We start from the raw sequence: 23,289 nt of genomic DNA on the forward strand, positions 1-23,289 counted from the left end.
GGTTAGTAGGCAGCCGCCTTTCTCCTTTGTCCTTGCACACTTTGCGCTCCACAAGATGCTTAACCAAATGACATTAAGCAACCGCTAGGAGGTATCCGAGCCGTGCGTCGGCCGCCTAGGCAAGCATACATGGCTCACGTTGGGTCCCTCCGCTCCGCGGGTCCAGGCGGGTGGCACTTTTCCAAGGTGGCGATGAACTAGTGCGTGGAGTGAGAAAGACATCGAGAAGCAAGGGACCTTTCATCCAAAAGGTGGAGTTGACGGCCGCGCCTCCAAAGCATCGTCGCGTCGGGAGGTCTGCGTGCGTGGGCACCAGCTGCCTGCACATCTGGATGCAGCAGCGCTTTCCCCTGCAGGGCGGAGGCGAGGCGGAGGACCGCGCTGTGCACGCACCTCCTCGTGCGCGCGCGCGCGGGCCCGGGAGCGTCGGTGTGTGTCTGTGTGCACGCGCGCGCGCGCACTGTTGCTGGTTGTAGCTGCGGCTCCCGGACCCGGTACCGGGGGTGGGAGCACAGGAGGGGTTAAATCTCCGCCGGCCTTCTCGCCTCTCACTGCGGGTATATAACCAACCAGGTAGAGAGAGAGACCAGGGTGACAGTTCCTGCAATAGCGGCTGCGAGTCCAAGGGTCAGGTTATCAGCCCTTCTCTGTCACACTGAGGGATATTTATATATTTTGAGGGGTAGTGTTTTTTTTAAATTTAATTTTTAATTTTTTTTTTTATTGTTTGCCTCTATCTCCAGAGAGCAAGGGCGGGAGAGGGGCGCGCGCTCCAGCCGAGCGTCGCGGATCTGAGCGGGTCGGAGACGGCAATTTGGCGAGTGGGGGAGGGAGGGGACCTTGATTTCCACCAATCCCCGGGCGTTTGTCTGCGAAGTCCGAGGCGCAGCGGAAGGCTGCGGCGCGCTGCTGAATTCACTGATGAGAGCGAGTTCTTTTCTTCTCGGGGAGGGGCGGGGAGCGAGGGTCCTGGCTGGCGAGGCGGAGGAGCCCGGGGCTGGATAGCCGTCCCGGGCCGCCGTGGAAATTTCCAAGGACTTGGCGGGGCGCGGAGAGCGCGTCTGGGGGGTGCCTGGCGGCGCCGCTGCGCGGGAGGCGGGGAGAGGCGGCGAAGGGCGCAGGAGCATCTCTCGGAAGGGGACGCCGCGGGCCAAATGTCTGGGAGGGAGCCGAGCCGCTCCCCGGACCCACGCCGCGGGCGACAGTGATGCTGCAGAACCCGCGGGAGCCACTGGTCGCCGCCGCTCTCCGCGCCAGCGGAGAACCCAGCGCCCGCCTTCTTCAGGGGAAGCAACCATGGCCGTAGCTCGTGACTTGCCCCCCGGCCGCGTCCCCTAGAAAGACATCCTTGAAAAAGTTGCATTTCAAAAACAATCCTCACTCTGACCTCTGGGGCCGTGGGGGCCGAAGAAGCGTTTGTGCGAGCGCGGGCAAGAAAGCGAAAGGTGTGTGTGCATGGGGGGCCACTTCGCTTAGCGTTGTGCTGAGGCTCTGGTCTTCGCCGACCCCCCGCCCCCCGCCCCCCGGGACCCTGGGGCTGCGATGAGTCCCTGCGGGCGGGCCCGGCGGCACACGTCCAGAGGGGCCATGGCTGTCCTGGCGTGGAAGTTCCCGCGGACCCGGCTGCCGGTGGGAGCCAGTGCCCTCTGCGTCGTGGTCCTCTGTTGGCTCTACATCTTCCCAGTCTACCGGCTGCCCAACGAGAAGGAGATCGTGCAGGCGGTGCTGCAACAGGGCACGGCGTGGAAGAGGAACCAGACGGCGGCCAGGCTTTTCAGGTACCTCTGCCCTCGTGTCTCCTCCTCGCTCGTGTCCTTTCCCCCCGGTGCGCGGAGGACAGGGTCACTAGCGAGGACCGCCTCGCAGAGGCATCCCTTTCTTCCAGTCTTTCCTTCCCATTCCTGACCTGGAGACTTGAGGCAGGAGCTCTGACCACCCTTTACCTCAAGAAAGAGGCAGACACCTGCTTTGCCCGTGCAAAAAGCCTGTACGCATTTCTGCCCAAGCCTGACTTGCAGTCTGCGACTTGGTGATAACTGGCGGGAAGGGGGGACCCAGGCGAACTTTGTGCCTTGCACTTAATGAGAATTCCTCTCTTGGGCTCTGCAAGACATCTGAAGCTATAGAGAACGAGAAGCAGGTCGGCTGTGTTTTAATGAGGTTCCGTGAATGATTGGCAACACACATCCCTGATGAGGGACTCGAGGCCAAGTCTTGGGCAGTGAAAACATGCACACTCAGCCAGGATCCAGTGGCTTTGTGCAGTGTGCCTGTCACAAACACAGGGCGCTTCCTGATGCCCTACTAAGAGCCAGTGCTGTGTCATTTATATGTTGGAGTCTCAGCAACTTTCCAATAACAGCTATTAACCCCATCTTACCAACCACAGACTGAGTCTTCAGAAGGATCCTTCTCCAAGGTCAAGTACCTTGGAAGTGTCCCTGCTGGGCTTTTCATCACAAAAGCTCTAAAGCTCCCAGATCTTTCTCTGGGCTTTGGCGAGGGAAGCCTTCTGAAGGATGGGAGATTGCGTTAAGGAGGGACTTGACCTCAGAAAACAGACAAAAAACGATAACCAGGTTGGATACCAGAACTCTGAGGGTCCCTCAGAGGTTGTAGTTTTCCTTCCTTTCTGGGAATTTCAGCTTAACTGTCTAAAAATAAGTTCTTGGCAGCAGGGGTTGCCTGTGGATTGGAGGGAAGACAGAACTGCTTCCCACTTCCTTTCCGCCTCCCAGGGCATGTTGGGGGACACACTGATGCTTCCACCCCTGTCAGATGCCCCTCTCACCTTCCGTCCCTGGGGCTGAGGATGCTGCGGTTGGCTCTTCCGGTGACTATAGTGGTCTGGGCGGGGAGTGCTTTCCTCTGCTCTGCATAGGACCTTTCAGGCAGCTCATGGGCAGGTGAGAGCCAATTTAAACATTTTTCGTGACTGTTCCAAACGTTCAGAAACATCTATAAATTTTTTAAAAAGCACTTGAAAAACATACAGTTTCCTCCCTCCTCTCAGGCCTGGTCCTGGAAAGAAGGTCAAAGAATTAGGCAATTCTTTTGGGGAAGGTTGCTAAATTCTTCTTTAAACTGGGAGGGAAGACTTTTCATTTCTCTCTCTTTTTAGACTTCTGCTCTCATTAAGTTTAAAATCACCCCTCTCCCTTAAAAGGATATGAGGATTTATCTTCTCTGACCTCCACAGTATTGATTGTTGGACTCAAAAGCACTCAAAAGGCATAGCATCCAGCAGTTCTTTTCTCTGAAGACAGAAAGCACTTCCATGTAATATAAGGAAATGAGTTAAGAGCGTCCCATTGGTTTCCAATGAAAGAATTCCGCCCCCCCTTTTTTTTGTATGGGAGGAGGAATAATGAAGCTCCATTGGAGAATAGATTTCTTTTGGAAGATGTAATCAAGTGGAAAATACCTGATATTCTGAGACACACAGGCTGACAGTTTTCTGAGACACATTTGCCCCTTGCTATCTGTAGCCTGGAGTAATCTTTGGTTGTTTAGCTGTCATTTGGTCTTGTCTCTATGTGCAGAGAATTACTTACTGAAATGCACACACTATACAAACTGCCTAAACGCTGATCCCTCCAAGTTAGTGCTGTAAAATGGTGTAAGAGGCACTGCTACTTACTGAAAAGAGTGCGGTGCTTCAGAGAAGCCTGAATTTTTAGACTGCCTATGCCATGATTAGATAAACAGCAGAGCATCTTCGTCAAGTTATTCTATCTCTTTGAGTCTCGGTTTTCTTATTTATAAATGAGATAATAACATACCTTGCAGGGTTGGTATAAGGTTTAAATAATAAAAAACAACAACCTGATGATAGATGTCTGGCATAATCCAGACAATAGTGTTATAACTTTTATAAATGATATATGTTATATGTTACAACTTAAATAAGAACAGCTTGCCAGCCCATATGAATTTGGAATATTTCACCTGCCAAATTTGTAGAGAAACTTTATTGGTCCATATTCTACCCACACTCTCTTACACCCCTTACACTTAAGCAAATAAACAGGGACAAGGAGTTTTAAATGAGAGTAAAAGTATCATGGTTTGGTAAGTCAAATTTTTTTTTTACTCTCATGTTTGCGAAAATCCATTCTCTCTCTCTCTCTCTCTCTCTCTCTCTCTCTCTCTCTGTTTATTTTACCATCTGGATTTTTAGTATGCAAGTAGTAGTGTATGTTTTCTAAATATTAGACAGGTCAGACAGAAGGTTAGAGGTGGTTTCTGTGCACCCGGTTCTTGTCTTACTTGTAGAAAGGAATTCAAACAAGAGACAGTACCAAATAGCAGCAAAGCATGCAAGAGTTTATTTGCAAGAAAAAGAAATACCCTTAGACATAGAGAGCAGAGTGGGCAGGATAGCTGGCTGACGCAGAACCAAGTGCCCTGCTCCTTTGAGCATTTTAAATTTTATACCCTGGAATTGGGTTGTGGGGAAAAAAAATACCTCCTCAGGTTTCAAAGCTACCCCACCTGGATGTTACTCTGTTAGACCACATCCTGGAGGAGGTTTCAAGTCTTCGTTCTTGGGTCTGATAACTCTTGCTTAATTCTTGCGTAAGCATCTCCCATGCCACCCCCTTGATTTTATCCATCTATCGCCATTCATGTCTATCTAGCTACCCCCTAACTTTCCCCCCTTCAAGTGATATCGGTCAAATTCGTTTGAAAAGTTGAGGGACGCTAGTCTGGCTTCTGACTCTACTTCTGCTGAATTGGACAAGGGAGCTGTGTTGGCCCGATATCCCTTGCTCTCTGTCTGGGGTGGCTAGATTGGGGTGGAGTGGAAGTGCCGGGTAGCCTGGTCCAATGGATTTTGATGTATGAGCTGACAGCCTTGTTGAACCATCATTTGTAGATGTATTGCCTGTATCTGGGAGGAAAGAAAAGTTGTTAGTTTGTTTATTATGCAGGGACCGAAGGTGCAGATAAGTATGAGAGTTGTTAGTGGATCTAACAAGGGTAAGAACCAAGTTAAATTGGGAAATGCCTCTTAATTGTATTCCAACTAGTATCTTTCATGCCTTCTAGATTAAAATTCCATAACCAAGTGGCATGTTTTTAAATGATTTGAACGTCTGCTTCAATTTGGCCAGTTGTATTGATGTAAAAACAGCACGAGGTGTTTGCTAGGGTACATACGCCTCCTTGGGAAGCTAATAAGTAATCGAATGCTATGTGGTTATCAGTGACCATCTTGGCTATTGAATTTATTGATTGAAAAAATTATCTTAAGTCTCTGCCATTAGTAGTAGCAATAGTGGTCATTGAAGCAGTTATATTTTTGGCTGGAACAGCACTGTAGGTAATGCTCCCTGCTAGCCTAATTAGGCTTCCAATTAAGGCTGTGAGGCCTAGCACAAGGAAATCTATGGCCCTTTTGCACCTTTTGTGAGGACAATAAATCTGAACAGTTTGCTCTGGGGATGTGGTGTAGCCTATTGTCCCTATTCCTGTGGTTGCAGATGGATTAATGTATTGTTGAGCTATTCCACTTTGGGGTGTTTGTCCTAGGAACATAAGTCCTTTGAGTAAGCAAAGATATCCATTAGTATCATTAGGTTTAGTGGGGTCTGGGGAGGAATGATTTAATCAATTAGTGATTGATGGCAGTGCTGATGTATTGCATCCAGGGTAGTGTCTTCTTGTTTTTCCCTTAGATGGGGAAAGAATGGTTCTGTTGCAGTTTTGTCTAGTCTGTATCTGCAAAGTTGTATTGCAGGTAATAGAGCTATTTAAGGATTGGAGTGTATAGTTAGTAGCATTTGGTTCTGCTTTAATAAGGGATCCATTGCAAATACCTGCTGATTTGTGTGTGCCATTTTATAACAGCAGGTAGCATTTCGGGTTGTGCCACAATTCTAGGAGGTTTTGTTCTCTGAGAATTTGAAAGTGAGGCCCTCCTGGTCACAGTGAAAAACACTTCTGTCTGCCAGATGGGAGAAATTCTTGTTAAGCTTTGTATAGAATATGGTGGACAAGGGCTGAAAACACCAAGGTGTTACATTAAGTTTTGGAATAATTTAAAAAATTGGGTTGTGCTTAGACAAGTTAACCTGTTAGGGTCTATGGAATAAGATAAGAATTGGCCAGGAGTCCCATTAGAGGATGGTCAATCCTCATTCTAGGCTGCTGATGGCAGAGCCAACAGATTTCAGTTATATTGGGAACCTGTAAAGTTAGCTCTTGAGTAAAATAAGAGATAGCTCTTCTTTCTGCAGCCTAGGCCTCCCACATGAGTAAAAGTTAGAGGTAAGAATAGGAGTTTATTCATTGTGTATGATTGCAGAAAAGACCAAAACAAGCTTCAAATGGTATGTCTGGAAGTGCACAGGCAAATGAGCAAATAAGGAGAAAAGTTATATAGAAAACTGTTGACCTGTAGAAGAGCAATTCTGAAAAAGGAGGCATTCCAAGACAACAAAAGAGTAAAAAGCCAATCCAAAAGAACATTAAGAAATTTGTAAATAACAGTATAAATTGAGACATGGGTGCATGGGAACTACTGCCTCATTGGTTATCCATAGATCTTGAACAAGTCTGTTCAGACCAGTGTGTTGCCTGAAAATGTTGGAGAATATATGCTTTTTTAAAAATTAATTTTTATTGTTGAGATTATTACAGAGGTTACTCTCCCCCCCCCACCCAGTTCCCACCCCGCCCCAGGCCCTTGCCACCCTATTGTCTGTGTCCATAGGTAATGCATACATGTATATAAGATCTTTGTCTAATCTCTTTCCGCAGCCCTCCACACCCACTTCCCTCTGAGAATCATCAATCTGTTCCATTTCCATGCCCTCATTTTATTCCATTCACCATTCTGTTCATCAGATTTTTCATTCGTTTGATTTTTTAGATTCAGTTGTTGATAGATATGTATTTCTTCCACTTTATTGTTCATATTTTTTATCTTTACCTTTTCTTCTTCTTCCTCTTCTTAAAGAATACCCTTTAGCATTTTATATAATACTGGTTTGGTGGTGATGAACTCCTTTAGCTTTTTCTTGTCTGTGAAGCTCTTTATCTGACCTCCAATTCTAAGTGATAGCTTTGCTGGGTAGAGTGATCTTGGTTGTAGATTCTTGCTATTCATCACTTTGAATATTTCTTGCCACTCCCTTCTGGCCTGCATAGTTTCTGTTGAGAAATCAGCTGACAGTTGTATAGGCACTCCCTTGTAGGTAACTAACTGCTTTTTTCTTGCTGCTTTTAATATTCTCTTTGTCCTTTGCCCTTGGCGTTTTAATTATGATGTGTCTTGGTGTGGTCCTCTTTGGGTTCCTCTTGTTTGGGGTTCTCTGCGCTTCCTGGACTTGTAAGTCTATTTCTTTCACCAGGTAGGGGAAGTTTTCTGTCATTATTTCTTCAAATAGGTTTTCAATATCTCTCTTCTTCTGGCACCCTCATAATTCGGATGTTGGTACGCTTGAAGTTGTCCCAGAGACTCCTTACACTATCTTCATATTTTTGGATTCTTTTTTTTTTTGCTCTTCTAGTTGGGCGTTTTTTGCTTCATCATATTTCAAATCATTGATTTGATCCTTGGGATCCTCTAGTCTTCTGTTGAATCCCTGTATATTATTCTTTATTTCAGTCAGTGTATGCTTAATTTCTGACTGGTCTTTTTCCATTTTTTTGGCATTCTCACTAAGATCCTTGAAAGTCTCTCTAAGTCCTTTGGAGGTTTCTAGAAGATTCTTGAGTAACCTTATAACTGTGTTTTTGAACTCTATATCCAGTAATTTTCTTTCTTCCATTTCTTCATTTGTGACATGTGGCTTTGTCTCCACATTTTGGCTGCTTCCATGTGTTTGTTTCTATGTATTGGGTAGAGCTGCTAAGTCTCCTTGAGTTGATAGAGTGGCCTTGTGTAGTAGGTGCCCTATAGGGCCCACTGGCTCAGCCTCCCCAATCACCTGAGTTGGACACTCTAGGTGCACCCATTAGTGGGCTGTGAGCACAGTCTTGTTGTAGTTGAGCCTTGATTGCTGTTGGTGTCACTGGGAGGAATTGACCTGTAGGCCAATTGGCTATGAGGACCAGCTGCAACTACAGTGGGAGAGCTGCTGTGCAGGAGACACCCTATGGAGCAGGACTTACTTCACTGGGGCTTTGGTGCTCGCTGAGTCTGCCCCTTGAGTGTGTCACTTATGGATGTAAAGAGTTGTAATCTGGTATGGTCTCACACTGACCACTGGGTACACTGGCTCTTGAGTCTCCAGGGAGGTGCAAGTCAGCTACTTCCTGGGGCCACCCAGCAGGAGCACAGAGAGATCTTCAGATTCCTCCTCTTTGTATAGGGTTTGGAAGTACCCAATGAGGCTAAGCTGTGAAGCAAGGCAGGCTGGTGCTGGGTCTTGGGCCTTTTATTAATAGGTTTGGGGATCCCTGACCCAGCTGCACCTTGTTTGACAGGTTTTTAGCCTGAGAAAGGACAGGCCATTCATTTGCAAAAGCTGCTGTGCACAGCTTGGGTGGGATTGTAAATTGGGTGGGGCGGGGTCTCAGTGTGGAGCAAACAGAAATGGCGGCCAGTCAGCCCTGCAACCGAGGAGGTTCCTGCATGGGAACAAAGACTGCTGCAAGCACCTCCGTCTGGAAGAAAGCCACCCCCCTGTTCATGCCCCGATGCCAGACAGTCCAGTTTCTCCTCCTGTGTGTCTGGCTCCCTCAGAGTCTTGCCCGGCACTGGAGCTCAGAGGAAGCACTCAGAGGAAGCACTCAGAGGAAGCGGGAGCTTGTAAGTTCAGTTCGTGGTGCCGGCCTTTTAAGAGGAGCAGCTGGGTCTCCAGCACTTAGCCCCAATCCGCACTGGTTTTTACAGCCCATAGGGACTTCTTTTCCCAGCTCTGGGAGCCTGGGCTGGGTGTCTGATGTAGGGCTGGGACCCCTTGCTCCTCTGGGCAGCCTCTTCAGAAGCGATCTCCCTCTCGATTAAAAAAGTGGCTCCCCCACACACGTGGGTACTGGGCCAGCCCTTCCGTGCCTCAGCACCTCCTACCAGTCTCAATATGCTTTCTTTAGTACTCTAGTTGTAATACTTCCATTCAGCCAGCTTTCCAGCGGTTCTGGATGATAGTTCTGTATTTTGACTGTAATTTTGATGTGGTTGTGGGAGGCAGCGAGTACAGGCATTTGCCTACACCGCCATCTTGGTTCCCCTCGAGAATACATGTTAAAAGTGGAACCTATGTAGTGTTCTCGAGGAAGAATCCTTTGAACATCTCTGTCCTGTGATGTTTCCTTCTAGCTCTTTGGCAGATGCAACATAAACCCATAATACAATTTCTACATAGAGGGACCCAAGAATGTAGATGCAGGAGCGGGTTGGACAGGCCAGACACATCAATTCATGGCAGTTCCTATGGGCCAAAATAATATGCTGAGCATGTGGGCATGAGGAAGTCATAACTGCTAGCAGAGTTCTCAGGGCTCCCTGTAATGGGTCAAAGTGTGCTGCTAGCAGAGGGGGCTCCCAGAGGCCATGAAACCATTGGCCGTCCCCACTCCTCTTATATGTCTCAGTTTCTCTTGCAGGCTGTCTAGAACCACTATGAGGACCCTGAGCGCTGGATGGCCAGCCCTTACATGTGCCCCGCGGGCAGGTTAAAGTTTAATTACAAATGTGTTCTGAAGTCCCTATTAGGCCCTTACCCATTGCAAGGAGTCCCTCAAACACCTACACAGAAACCCTCAGTTGCCTGAGAGTGTCCACTTTGCAGACTTGAGGGAAGATGTGTCTCTTATCTTTGTGCCAGTTCATCACCAAACAAAATTACTTTTGTTTTCCTCTCAGTCATTTCTCCCTGATTAATTGCAATTTCTGCCTCACCCTCTCGATCCTGGATAAGAAGCAAAAAGCAAAATAGCCCTCTTTCCAGCCTCATGGCTAGAAGACTTACAGTTTGCACAATCCAAGTCATGGCACCAATATGTTAGAGGTGGTCTCTGCGCCCCTGGTTCATGTCTTGCTTGTAGGAAGGAATTCAAACAAGATACAGTACCAAATAGCAGCAAAGCATGCAAGAGTTTATTTGCAAGAAAAAGAAATGCACTCAGATGTAGTCCGAGTGGGCAGCTTAGCTGGCCGAAGCTAACCAAGTGCCCGCTTGTTTGGGCATTTGAAATTTTATACCCCAGCTCACAACTTGTTAAGTACTGACTTCTCAGAGGGGTACCTTGACAAATCTCATAGTAGAGGGCAGCAAGAAAGTAACAAAGCTGCAAGAGTTTTGAACTAAATAGGGAATTTCCCTAACATCCTTAAGAAAGTTTCTATGTGACTCTTGTTGCTTTTGATTGGGTAGTCAAGTAGTGGGGAAATGCCAAACCAAAGTGGCATTTGGCATTTCTGGTCCTTACCTATTTCATTTGCTTCTCAGAAGAAAACCTCAGTTCAGAATTTAAGTGCAAGGCTTTATTTTTAGTACCTGACATAGTAACAACCACCACAACAAATTATTTGGCTCGTATTATTATTATGGCACTATGGGTGCTTTAAGTGTATTGACTCATTTAATTCTCCCAAGAACCTTGTATAAGTGATTACATTTATAGATGAATATGCCCTGGTCCCTGTCATCAAGGGATTTTCTGTAGTCCCATGGGACAGGCATATATTTACAGTTAACTAACCAACTGAAAATAGGGCCATCAAAGAGAGGCAACAAAGCCCAGAGAAAGACTTAGGGATTAAGGAGCTGTTAGAATGGTTGGAATTCTGGATGTATCCCTTTCTTGTTGTGTGATCATTGGTAAGTTCAACTCAGAGCTTCAGTTTTCCCATGTGTAAAGTGGGGTTTGTAATCATTTCATACAAGTTTAGGAAATTACATGATAGCATACAGAAAGTACCTAGAATGATGCTCACCACACACCTCTGTTTAGTATAAAGTAGTTGTAAGAATAGAAACACAAGCAAAGTGTTGGGCTAGTTTGTGGAACATGGCATGTCATTCTATCAGAAGGAGGGAAATCACAGAGGTGGTGGTGCTTGTACTAAGCCTTGAAGGCTGTAAGATGGGGTAGTAGTAGGAGGTGAGGGCAGAAGGATGCTCCTGGCAGAGACAATAACAAAGGCCAAAGCAGGACGGTGTGGAAGAGCCTGGTGTGCAGCCTGTATGCAAAGTTAGTAAGTGGCCCACAGAGACTATAGTAGGTAATGTAGACTGGAAGGTAGGTGGAAGCCAGGTCAAAATCTCTGAATCAGGGGTCCTCAAACTTTTTAAACAGGGGGCCAGTTCACTGTCCCTCAGACCATTGGAGGGATGGACTATAGTTTAAAAAAAACCATGAACAAATTCCTATGCACACTGCACATATCTTATTTTGAAGTAAAAAAACAAGACGGGAACAAATACAATATTTGTATTTGCATGTGGCCCGCGGGCCGTAGTTTGAGGACCCCTGCGAGTCTGAATGGTCTTAAGGTATGGTTCAGGGTAAAGGGGGGCAGGCAAATATATGGTAACAGAAGAAGATTTGAATTTGGGTGGTGAACACACAGTGCAATATACACATGATATAGATTTGTGCCCTTAAACCTATGTCACCTCAATAAATTTAATAAAAAAGTAAAAAAAAAATTACCAATCCCTTCCTTTATACTAGGCACTATGATAACCCATTAAATACACGATTTCATAAAAAAAAAAAAAGAAATGAACAAACATCAAGTATCCAAAGACACTGGTATGCCAGTGTTGTTGGTTGGTTTGGGACAAGGGTAACACACCAAAGTACTTTGAATATCCTGTCTATTTACTGGGTGGTAACCATTACTCTGAGCAGCGGTGTTTTTCTTTCCTTTCCCATATTCTAAATGAAACACTAGTGCAAGCAGTTCTAGATTTATGTGGCTTCTTTTCTGTCCCTATTTTTGAATCTATGGATATCAGAAGCTTCAGGTATTTTCACTGTTGCCCTGGTGGGCACAGAGGCACTATAGAGGGGATGAGATGTAGGTGCAGTGATACATATACTATAGATATAGATGTAGATGTAGATGTAGATGTAGATATAGATATTAGAGGCCCGGTGCACAAGATTTGTGCACTCGCCGGGGGGGGGGGGGCAGCCCTCAGTCTGGCCTGCACCCTCTTGCAGTCTGAGAGCCCTCAGGGGATGTCCGACTGATGGCTTAGGCCCGCTCCCCACTGTCAGGCGGACATCCTTAGCGCTGCTGTGAAGGTGGGAGAGGCTCTCACCACCGCTACAGTGGTGCTCCTCCTCTGGGAGCGCACTGACCACCAGGGGGCAGCCCCTTCCTTGAGTGTCTGCGCACCCCCCCCCCCCCCCCCCCCCCCAGCAGCGACCGGTTGTTCCGCCATTTGGTCGATTTGCTTATTACCCTTTTATTATATAGAAATTTACTTTAAAATTAGTTAAGGAAAAGGATGGTTTAATAAGTTGTGGTGCTTGAGAAAATAAGCTTCAATTGTGTTGCAGATGTACAAATGTGAAAAACTTCATTAACAGCAACCACAATGACAAAAACAAGTCATTAATATTTATTGGACACAAAATGCACCAGGCCTGGTTCTTAGTTCTTATATTTGTTATTTTTTGTTCCCACAGCTGCTTAATAACATAGATATTTGTATGTTCTTTGTTTCACAGGTAAGGAAATTGAGGCTCAGTGAGATCCTTTAACAAAATGATGGGGTTGGCTTTCTAACCCAGAACTATTTGATTCAAAGCCTATGTTCCTTTACTGATAATTTTGGTTAAAGGAAACATTGCTCTATAGAATATATATCTCCCTTATGATCTGGCCATGATTACTTCTCCAGCATCATCTTTCAGCAGTTAAGAGTTATAGCTCCTGAAATAAGCCACATTGTGTTGGTTTTTCTCATGCCATTCCCTCTGCCTGGAATGTTTTCCTTCAAGGCCACATCTCCCGCTCTTCACTAGCCAGTTATCACTGTTTTTGACCATGCAGTGTAGAGGTTAAGAGCTAACGTTCTGAAGTTAGCTGTGCTGAAATCCTGATTCCACCACGTGCTGTGTTCTTCAGCAAGTCAGCCTTTCATTGCCCAGTTTTGGGTCTGTAAAATGTGACTTCTTTTAGGATTGCTGTGCACATTAAAATAGATAATGTGTTGAAAATGCTTAGAACTGTTTCTGGCACATAATTAGAGCTTAATCCATGTTATCTCTCCTCCAGGCAGCATCCTTTACTCCAGCCGTGGGCAAACTATGAAATGAATAAAACTAAAAAAAAAAAAAAGACCGTACCCTTTTATGTAATGATGTTTACTTTGAATTTATATTAGTTCACACAAACACTCCATCCATGCTTTTGTTCCGGCCCTCCGGTCCAGTTTAAGAACCCATTGTGGCCCTCGAGTCAAAAAGTTTGCCCACCCCTGCTTTACTCCTATGTGTCTACCACTTTTACTGTAGAAAATACTGGAACTATAATAGTGAACTTAATTCTTACTTTCTTGAAATTTATTGGCTAATGAAGGGAGAAATAATGAACAGAAAAATATACAAGTATTGAATATCTGCTAGTGACAGATGCATTTTCATGCGGTATAAAAAGTACTAGTTTGCCATCCTTTTCTGCTGATTCATTCAGATTTGCATCCCCTGATTCATTCAGAGCTGAGCATAGTTCCTAATTTTTTTAAAATTATTGTGTAGTGAACGTTTAGAAAGGTTTGGGACCAGATGGCTAGTCAGTCAGGCAACAAATACATTGTGAGGTCCAACACTCTGCTTGGCCATGTGGTGATCAAAGGAGTAAATGGCATCCTCTCTCTCTAAGAGTTTTTTTAAAACATATTTTATTGATTTCAGAGAGAAAGGGAGAGGGACAGAGAGAGATAGAAACATCAATAAGAGAGAATCATTGATCGGCTGCCTGCTGTACACCCCACCCTGGGGATCAAGCCTGCAACCCGGGCATGTGCCCTGACCAGGAATCAAACTGTGATCTCCTGGTTCATAGGTCTACCCTCAACCACTGAGGCACACTGGCTGAGTCCTAAGAGTTCTTTAGAGCAGCGCTTCCTAGTCTCTGCACTGTTAAGTCTCAGCACTACTAACATTTTAGGCTGCGTAGTTCATTGTGAAGGGTGGTTCTGTACATTGTAAAATGTTTGGTAACATCCAAGCCCCCTGTCCACTAAATGAAATAACCATAAATGTCCCCAGGATTAGCAAAATGTCTCCTGGGGTGCAAAATTGCCCCTGGCCGAGAACCACTGCTTTAGAGAAACAAAACAATCCAGTTGAAAGGATTTTAAAAACCCAGAAACTATCATGCAATTAAAAGACAAAATTAGAGACTACAAACTATAAATGCTTGGACTACTGGAAGGGGAGTGAATGAATTGTACTTTGATAGATGGCCAGGTCTTGGTTAGGGACGGGTAGGGAGAGAGAATGCATTTAGAGATTTACTCTAAGCAGCTGTCTCTATTGAAAGCTTGTGTGGCAGATGGGGAGGGTTCTCATCAAACCTTGGCAAGAGGAGCCCATGCTCTGTGCTCTAGTTTTTGGGGTCCTCACTCTGCTGCTCCTGTGGTCTCCCCACTTCTTAAGAGGGCAAGGTGTCAGTGAGGCCTTTGTTGACCCTGGAATTCCCTGCCTAAATGACCCAAGCCTGCCTGCCTGCATGAGGCATTTCCCCATCCTTCACCCTGAGTGTGGCTTGCCCCGCTGCTGTGAGCACTCCGAGGCTCAAGAGATGGCCAAAGAATGGCTCTTTGTGGGAAATGAAGGCTGTGGAAGGAACTTCCATATGGGACTGGGGAGTCACATGCACACTTGGGGGCGTTCTCTCTCTGTGTTACCATGTCCAGTACCCAACGTCCTGGAATCTGAGAAGCCTAGATATGAATTTGGCATTCCAGGTTGTTATGCAGGTATATTTGGCCAGGGAAAAGGATAGGGGGATGGAACACATTTTTTATTTGTTGACTTGATTGTAACTAAAATATTTAGATATATCTGTACTTCTCTCCTTTGCTTTACAAATGGGGGTGGTGTTTTGCAATTTGGGTGCTTATTACTCTTCATTTTGGAGAGGAAGAGGAGGGGTTAGGAAGCTAGTTGGATCAATTGAACAATTATTTATGTTAGTGTAGAGTATGGCCAGTTTGTCTTTTGATAGAGTTGTGAGTCATCTTGGAAGTGGTCCTGACTATATATCATGAGTGCAGTCCCTTCTGATGGAGGTGATAGATATTCATTAAGAATTCTTCTCAGTTTTTCATTCCATTTTGGCTCTATCGGGAGCTCTGTGGCCTTGGGCAAGCTGCTTAGCCTCTGTTTCATTTTGTCGCCTGAAAAATGGTATACCATGCTAACCCACTTCAGAGGGTTATGATGAGAATTAAGTGAGATAATTAGCGTAGAACCCATAGCCATCTGCACCTGACGGGGTGAGATGACAGGATGCTTCTCCCCCCTAAACAGAGTCTGGACTTTGGAGCCTCAGAGAATCAGGTTTTGATCTTGGTTCTGTCATTTGTTAACTTTGTGACCTTGAAAAATTTACTTGGCCTTTCTGAGCCTTAGCTGTGGGTAACATGACTTACCTTCAGAGGATTAGGTGCTGAATAATTGCCAATTATTAAGCCGTAATGATGAGCAAAGCTGCTTCCTGGATGTATCCTATGCCTATTATTTGTACCCTCAGTAATGGAACATGTGACCATGAAACGTGACCTTATGACACACCGTCTTCTTCCACAGTGGTAGCACTAAGGATGTTATAAAATGACCAGCAGAATTTTAAGGAAGATAGCAGAGCCCAGCCATAAATCACCTATTCGTTCATTCATCTGTCCACATTTACTATGCCTATTATGTGCCAGCTAGGTGCTGGGATACAGTGATGAAAGTAGGACATGGTTCCTGATTTTTAACATTTCCAGTCTGGTCTAGTGTCATTAATTAAGGCAGTAAGAAATGGAGTGAGGTAGTCTACGTTCCAAGGTTTATAGTTTGCCTGTGTTGGATAATTATGCTGAGTTTCGAAGCTATTGATTTTTTTCCCTTTATGTTGGACTGTCTTGTAGCTATAGCATTGTGTCAGGGGGAAGTAGCCAAGACCAGAAGAGCTGTGTCACTCCTTTAATTAGGTGTCAGAGAGAAGCTGAAATGAATTCAGAGCTACACGTTCTCCATTATTCAGGGCTTAAGTAACAGAGTGCACTACCAGAGATTTCTAAGTGAGTGTAATGAGAAGGCACTTTTTCAAAAAAGTGTCTGTTTCAGTTATTGACACAACAAATATATACATGATTTTGTGTTCCCCATGCTTATTTAAAATGTTTATAGTGTTTATTATTTGTCTGATTTGGGAGGTAATAGATACTAACTGTAGAAAAATTTAAAATGTAGTAAAAAGGAGAAAAACCATTCATAATTTCAGCCCTCAGCAGTATTCATTCTGAACACTTCCTTTTGTGCAGTTTTGTTTGCATATGCATGTATTACTAAATTGTGTGTACTTTGTGTATTTAGTTTTTTATCCACTTTTATCCATTCACTGTTACATCTTTAACATTTTCTCATATAGTTAAGTCATTTTTAACTTTTAAGTTTGTGATAAAATAGCTTTATGGTTTTCATTTTGGAAAAAAAATATTTACAGTGAGTTTTAAAAATGTTGTTATATTGGAACAAATAACTTTTTTCAAAAAGATCCTTAAAAAGGATATTGAAATTTGCACGTTAGATTTTTTTATTTAAAAATTTCTCCAATGTATTTGGTAAATACTGGACATGGGCAATCAAATAGCCTCTTAAAAGAGTTTTACTTTCTCAAAGTGGGCATTTAAATAAGTGCAATTCTGTTTTATTTGTAAAAAGGACTGACATTTAATCACCTAGAGACCATTCCATGCCTCTGTGTGTATGTATAAAACAAAAATATAATGAGTTCAACAGTACATTGTGAATATTTTTCTGGTAACAATATATGTATATCTACATCATACTTTTTTAATGGCTGCAAGATTTTCCTTTGTTGGGATAGTTATAATTTATTTAACTAATCCACTGTTATTGGCTAGTAATATTATTGTAATCTTGCACCTTTATAAATGATGGTGAGACGAACATCTTTGTGTACACATCTTAAATGTTTATCTGTTTATTTTTCTTAGTATAAATTTCTAAAATTAGTTTCTTTTTAAAAATATATTTTTTATTGATTTCAGAGAGGAAGGGATGGAAACATCAATGATGAGAGAGAATCATTGATTGGCTGCCTCCTGCACACCCCTTATTGGGAATAGAGCCCACAACCCAGACATGTTCCCTGACTGGGAACCGAACTGTGACCTCCTGCTTTATAGGTTGATGCTCAACCCCTGAGCTAGGCTGGCTGGGCTAAAATTAGTTTCTTGACAGGTTTCCCCCTTCCCCGCCCCCCACCATCAATGCTTACATCTGGTTTTTTTGGTTGTTATAGAAAATCTTTGACTTTGGCTCAGGGCAGATTTGAGGTTCCTCTATTTCAGTGTGAATAGTGATTATTGCATACAAAGCAGACATACAATGATTGTTAACATTACGTGGTGGAATTTCCCTCAGGGAATTTTTAAGGGGCCAAAGCAACTGAGAAAGATTCCCATACAGCTGGGTATGTACAGTGGCAGCCGCCCTCACTGAGCATGGAGGAGACCCAGCTATGAGGAATTTACCTAGTGCACTGTTTGATCTACATTTAAGAAGCAATACCTTTATGGGACCATTGCATCATTTTCCTAGGACTTCAGTAATTAAATAAAACTGTAATTTAAAAATAAAACTGAACTTTTGCTTCATCATATGGTAGACATTTCAAGGAAAAAGAAAAATATCTTAAATAAAACAATTGTATTTTCTGATCCTGTTATTTTAAGAGTTATTTTCCTGCCCTAACTGGTTTGACTCAGTGGATAGAGTGTTGGCCTGTGGACTGAAGGGTCCCAGGTTCCATTCCTGTCACGGGCATGTGCCTGGGTTGAGGGCTTGACCTCCAGTGGGGGGCGTGCAAGAGGCAGCCAGTCGGTGATTTTTTTTCTCATCATTGATGTTTCTATCTCCCTCTCCCTTCCTCTCTGAAATCAATAAAAACATATCTTTTAAAAAAGAGTTATTTTCCTATTTGCTGTAATTAAAAGTCTTGGGCTTGAGTCTGGAGCAGATTGTAACCACCTAGGTGGAGGGTGAGGCGTGGTAAAGGCACAAAAATCCCATGATGATAGTTTGTTGGGTTGGTTTGTGTCCCTCTCCGCCCTTGCATCTGGTTTAGATCCCTCATCACAGTCTTATTAAGTGTTTAATAAGTATTTGCTATATGAATACAAACATTAGATTGTCCGAAAGGCCTGTAGACAGCTGTCTGAACACCTTTCAGGGGTAGTTTCTTTTATTGCCTCATATTAAGACTCCATGCTATACATATTCACTCCCCATTCATTTATTCACCCCTCCATTCATTCTGTTCAGTGCCTTCTGTGTGCCAGGCCTGTTGCTAGGTGCTGTTGGCCAGGAGGACATGCCCTTCCCTCACAGAACATGTAAGCACACGGCACACATTATTTATAGGGGCTGCAATAGTCTCCAGAAAGCCTCTCAGCTCCTTTTTATGGAGGAAAAACAAGCCAGAGTTTATCTTCAGTTTCAGGATTTAGCTGTGTACGTGTGCGTTTGGCACAGTCCTGAGAGTCCCCGAGTGCCTCTGATCCTTCCCGTGTTTGACCTACATGGTGACTGTGAGGTGGAGGCCTTTGTGCAGTTCAGTGGGGTAATGTCTTTGGACTCTGGTTAACCTATGCAACATGGGAAATGTTCGAGAGAAAAGCCCTTTAAAACACTGGTAAAAGTTACATGAGTCCATGGGGGAAAGCAAAGTTCAATTACCAGTAGAATAAAAGAGACCAAAGGCAGGCCAGCTTGGATGGGGACTGCTGACTTTGTAAGCAACAGGCCTCTACTCGACCAGCCCGCCTGCCATAACACAGCAAAGGGAAGGAGCAGGAGCTCACCAGGAGGGGGAGGGGCGGGAAATGGGTCCTGGACATTGCGGATTGGGGTAAAGACACCAAGGCAGCTTAATGTTTCCTAGTTACTGCTCCAACTGTGCCTTGTCAGTCTACCTCCCGTCCCCACCTCTGCTCCAGTTTGCTGACTCTAAAGCAGTGGCTCCCAACGAGGGGCACACTCCCTACAGGGGGGAAATTTGATTTTCAAGGGGGGCAATTCAATTCAAGTGAATTTTTCGCATTTCTTATGGTTCTCGGGGCCTCATATACAGTATGTAAATATATATTGTGACATATTTATGCATTTCAGTTCTCTATTATATGTTTTGAAACTTTATTTGCTATTTTTTCATATCACTTCATATTATTATTATAATTTTTTAAAACAATTTCTTGGTGATTTCTTCCTCAGTACGTCACCTAGTCCTTTCATTCTTTTATTTTTCTCTTTCATGGATGCCATGTTCTTTGGAAGCTTGTTTAGACCATGTTAATGGCCTTTTAGGCTTCCTCTATGTGAATAGGAGTTTACTTTTTGAATAGTAAGAATTATATGTCACGGGGGGCGAGGGGGCATCAGGATTTTAGAGATGCTTAGGTGGGGCCTGGCCAAAATAAGGTTGGGAACCACTGCTCTAAAGGATCTCTGATCAACTTTGAAAATGTTGTCAGTTTGCATCCACCTTCATTTTGGGACAGTCTTATTCTGGGGTTTAGCTCAGTTTTCTTGAATTTAGAGCGCAATGAACACTCTTGGGTCTGTTTGCTTCGGCACCACCTGAACCCCCGCAGCTCTGAGTGGACGTGTGGAGGGAATTCTGGGATGTAGAGCCCCATCCTTCCTGTCTAGCAGCTGCTGCTTCCCCCCTGAGCAGAGAGGACCTGGATATTCCTAGTCCTTTCTCTTGGTGATTGAAGCTACTCAGGTGAACAGTGACAGGCTATCCATGTCCTCTAAGAGCGGTCATCAGTCTGTATATTATATCCCCAGGACTTACTTATGTTAATACTGGGTGTTTGTAACTTTTTACCACCTTCACCCATATTATCTCTCCCCCATCCCGCCCACCTCTGACAACCACCAATCTATTCTTTGTATCTATTAGTTCAGTTTTTTTCCATGTCTAAATTGGGTTGTTTTCTTATTAAATTTTAAGAGTTCTTTACATATTTTGGAGAATTATTTCTTTCATGGATTGTGCCTTTGATGTTGTATCTAAAAAGTCATACTTAGCTCTGTCCTGTGTCGCTCAGCGGTTAAAGCATCGGCCCTCACACCAAAGGTCGCAGTTTCGATTCCCACTCAAGGGGTATATTACCTGGGTTGCCCTCTCTGGTTGGGGCATGTGCGGGAGGCAACCAATCATGTATCTCACCTCTCTCCCCCCCCCCCCCCATTCCTTCTATTCTGTCTAAAAATCAATGAAAAAAGAATATCCTCGAGCAAGGATTAAAAACAAGAGCAACGAAGAGTCATACTTAAAAGCCATCTAAGTTTTCTCCTTATGCTATCTCCTAGGACTTTTATAGTTTTGAATTTTACATTTAGGCCTATGATCCATTTGAGTTCATTTTTGTGAAGGGTGTAAAGTTGGTGCCTAGATTTTTTTGTGTGTATGGATATCCATTTGTTCCAGCATCATTTGATGAAAGACTAAGATAGTTCTATTTTATTGATAGGAAACTGAAACAAAAAGAGCTTCAAGGACCTTGCTCAGGGCTATGCCATTAGGAAATGGTCTCTCTGGCTCGAAGGCTCATGGGTTTTAGGGATCTAGGCTCCTTACAATGCTGGGCTGCTCCTTTGCAGTAAGACCAACATTGGCATTCAGGGCTTCAAGTTACAGCCTGATGCCTCTTTATGCTGCAGTCTAAGGAGATGATCTTAAATGGTAAAGTTTCAGTCTGGGAAGGTGAATTAACACTTGCTGCATTTCACTATTGTTAATATCCAAGGCTGTTTTTAGGATCCTACAAATAGAGCTATGAGCTCAAGTCACAAGAAAGCTGCCTCTTCTCTTTCTGCCTAACATCTCTGATTCATCCCAGTGGTTGGTTTAGTTTTCGTTTTAGTTTTCTCTCTCTTATCTAGCTGTCGTAATTCACTTGCTGAATTCCCCTTTACATTTGTGAGATGGATGCCAAGAAATGATACAACTATGCTACGGTCAGGAAAACTGAAACGTGTGCAGCTGTGAGAAACAGGAGTGGAACAGCCAACTGTGGGAGACTTTTACTGTTACTTGAAAAGGGAACTTATTCTTTCTCTTCTCTCCAGTGCTGACATCCCTGGGGGCTTTTCTTTTGTGGTCAGTTACTGTCTCTGGAATGGAATTCATGTGATAATATTTGAGTTATTCTGAAAGATAATCTGGACATCTAACGTATAATTTCTGCTTTTAAAAAAAATTCTATATTAAGGTAATGCATTTTTATTGTAAATGTTAAAACTTTATGCAAGTGTGTATTAAGCAAATATAAGTCTTCTCAATCTTATCTCTTAGAGGTAAACAATTTTAATGTTTTGGTGTGTATGCTTTCAGACATTTTCCTATTCAGAGTATAATTTATTATCTAAACTGGGATACATGAAGTGAAATACTGTCATGACTCCAAGGCACCAGGCATTAACCAGGATTATTTCAAACAAACTGGGACGTATGATCCTCTTGCTGTATGTGAATTTTTATATTTACATCTAGAAACATCTAGATATACTCTTTCTATATGATCTACTGGAGTCCCAGTGCATGAAATTCATGCATGGGAAGGGTCACTAGGCCTGGCTGGCGATTGGGGCTGATTGGGGCCTTCCTTTGTTCCGTGATGCCCCTGGTGGTCAGCGCACGTCATAGCGAGAGATTGAACTCCCATTCTCCCAGATGAACTCCTGAGGGGACACTTTGCATATTAGCCATATATATATTTTATGGTGATAGCCTCTGAAATGGTTCCAAGCGATCCCCATCTCCTGTATCCATATGTCATCCATCCCTTTGAGTGTAGGCAAGATTCAGTGACTGACTTCTAGAGTAGAATGGAACACCGCAGAAGTGATGGTATCTCACTTCTGAGATGAGGTTATAGAGACCGTGGCTTCCATTTGGGGTGCTCTCTTTCTCTCTCTCTATTGGATCCCTTGCTCCGAGTGAAGTCAGCTGCTATGTCATGAGGACCCTTAGGCAGTTTAGGGAACTGAGGTAAGGTACATGTGGTAAGGAATTGAGGTGTATGGTCAGCAGTCAGCGAGGATCCAAGACCACAGACAACCAAGCAGGTGAACTGGCAAGGGGATCCTCCGGCTTTAGGTGACTGCAGCCTCAGCTCACAGCTGGTCTGCAACTTCATGGGAGCCCTTGAGCCAGAGCCGTCCAGCTGAGACATCCTGACCCTCAGAAACTATGTGAGAAAATAGGCCTTGGTTGGAGCTGCTGACTTTTGGAGTAATTTGTTATATAGTAATAAATAACACATATTTAATAAGTAATAATGAAATCATATTAAAAATTGTTTTTAACATCCACAACATATCTGACAGTAGCTATCTCATTTTAGGATGCATAGCACAAAGCAATACTATCTCAAAAAAGATGGAGAGAATAGAAAATTCCATTTTAGGGTTGAACATTGTGTTTTTCTTTTATTTTTTTAAAAGAAAAACAAGGATGACTTAACAAACATCCTAGAAATATGTTTTTCTTCTTCTGCTATTGTCTCCACAGGAAACCTTCCTAAAGAGAACATTTTTGGGTCATGAGGCAACATGTTTAATTTTAGGTTGATATTTACAGATTCTCTTCCAACTGAAGTCATCTTCATTGTGACCAAGAGCCTGTTGGCTTTTCCAGTGCTGAGTATTATTGATTTTAAAATGTTTTGCAAGTATATAGGTGAAAAATGATAACTTTAATGACTGGTGAGATTGAACTTTATTTTACTTGTTTATTCCTGAGGATTTCCTCTCTCATGAAGGACACCTCCATGTCTTTATCTACTTTCTTGAGTTGTTCCTTTCTTCTTTTTTTAAAAAATATATTTTTATTGATTTTAGAGAAGAAGGGAGAAGGAGAGAGAGTTTGAAACATTAATGATGAGAGAGACTCACTGATCAGCCCCCCTGCTGCACACCCCTCACTGGGACCAACCCTGCAACCTGGGCATGTGCCCTGACTGGGAATTGAATTGTGACCTTCTGGTTCATTGTTCATAGGATGACACTCAACCTCTGAGCCACATTGGCCAGCCGGGCCTCTCTTCTTTTTTGATGTCCAAAGTG

General features: G+C 43.8%; 1 protein-coding gene across 1 annotated transcript in view; it reads left to right on the top strand.

Annotated features, from left to right (window-relative positions):
* Positions 1-1,135: 1,135 nt before the first annotated feature.
* ST8SIA1 (ST8 alpha-N-acetyl-neuraminide alpha-2,8-sialyltransferase 1) overlaps positions 1,136-23,289 on the top strand; it is a 141,969-nt gene continuing 119,815 nt past the window's right edge. Inside the window, exon 1 of the mRNA XM_070410580.1 lies at positions 1,136-1,778. Within this exon, the coding sequence (XP_070266681.1) occupies positions 1,543-1,778 (236 nt within the window). The 5' untranslated portion in view covers positions 1,136-1,542. The remainder of the gene's footprint in view (positions 1,779-23,289) is intronic.

This window comes from Myotis yumanensis, unplaced genomic scaffold (assembly GCF_028538775.1).
Source record: "Myotis yumanensis isolate MYYU_CA2020_CCGP unplaced genomic scaffold, mMyoYum1.0.hap1 SCAF_3, whole genome shotgun sequence".
NCBI lineage: Eukaryota > Metazoa > Chordata > Mammalia > Chiroptera > Vespertilionidae > Myotis > Myotis yumanensis.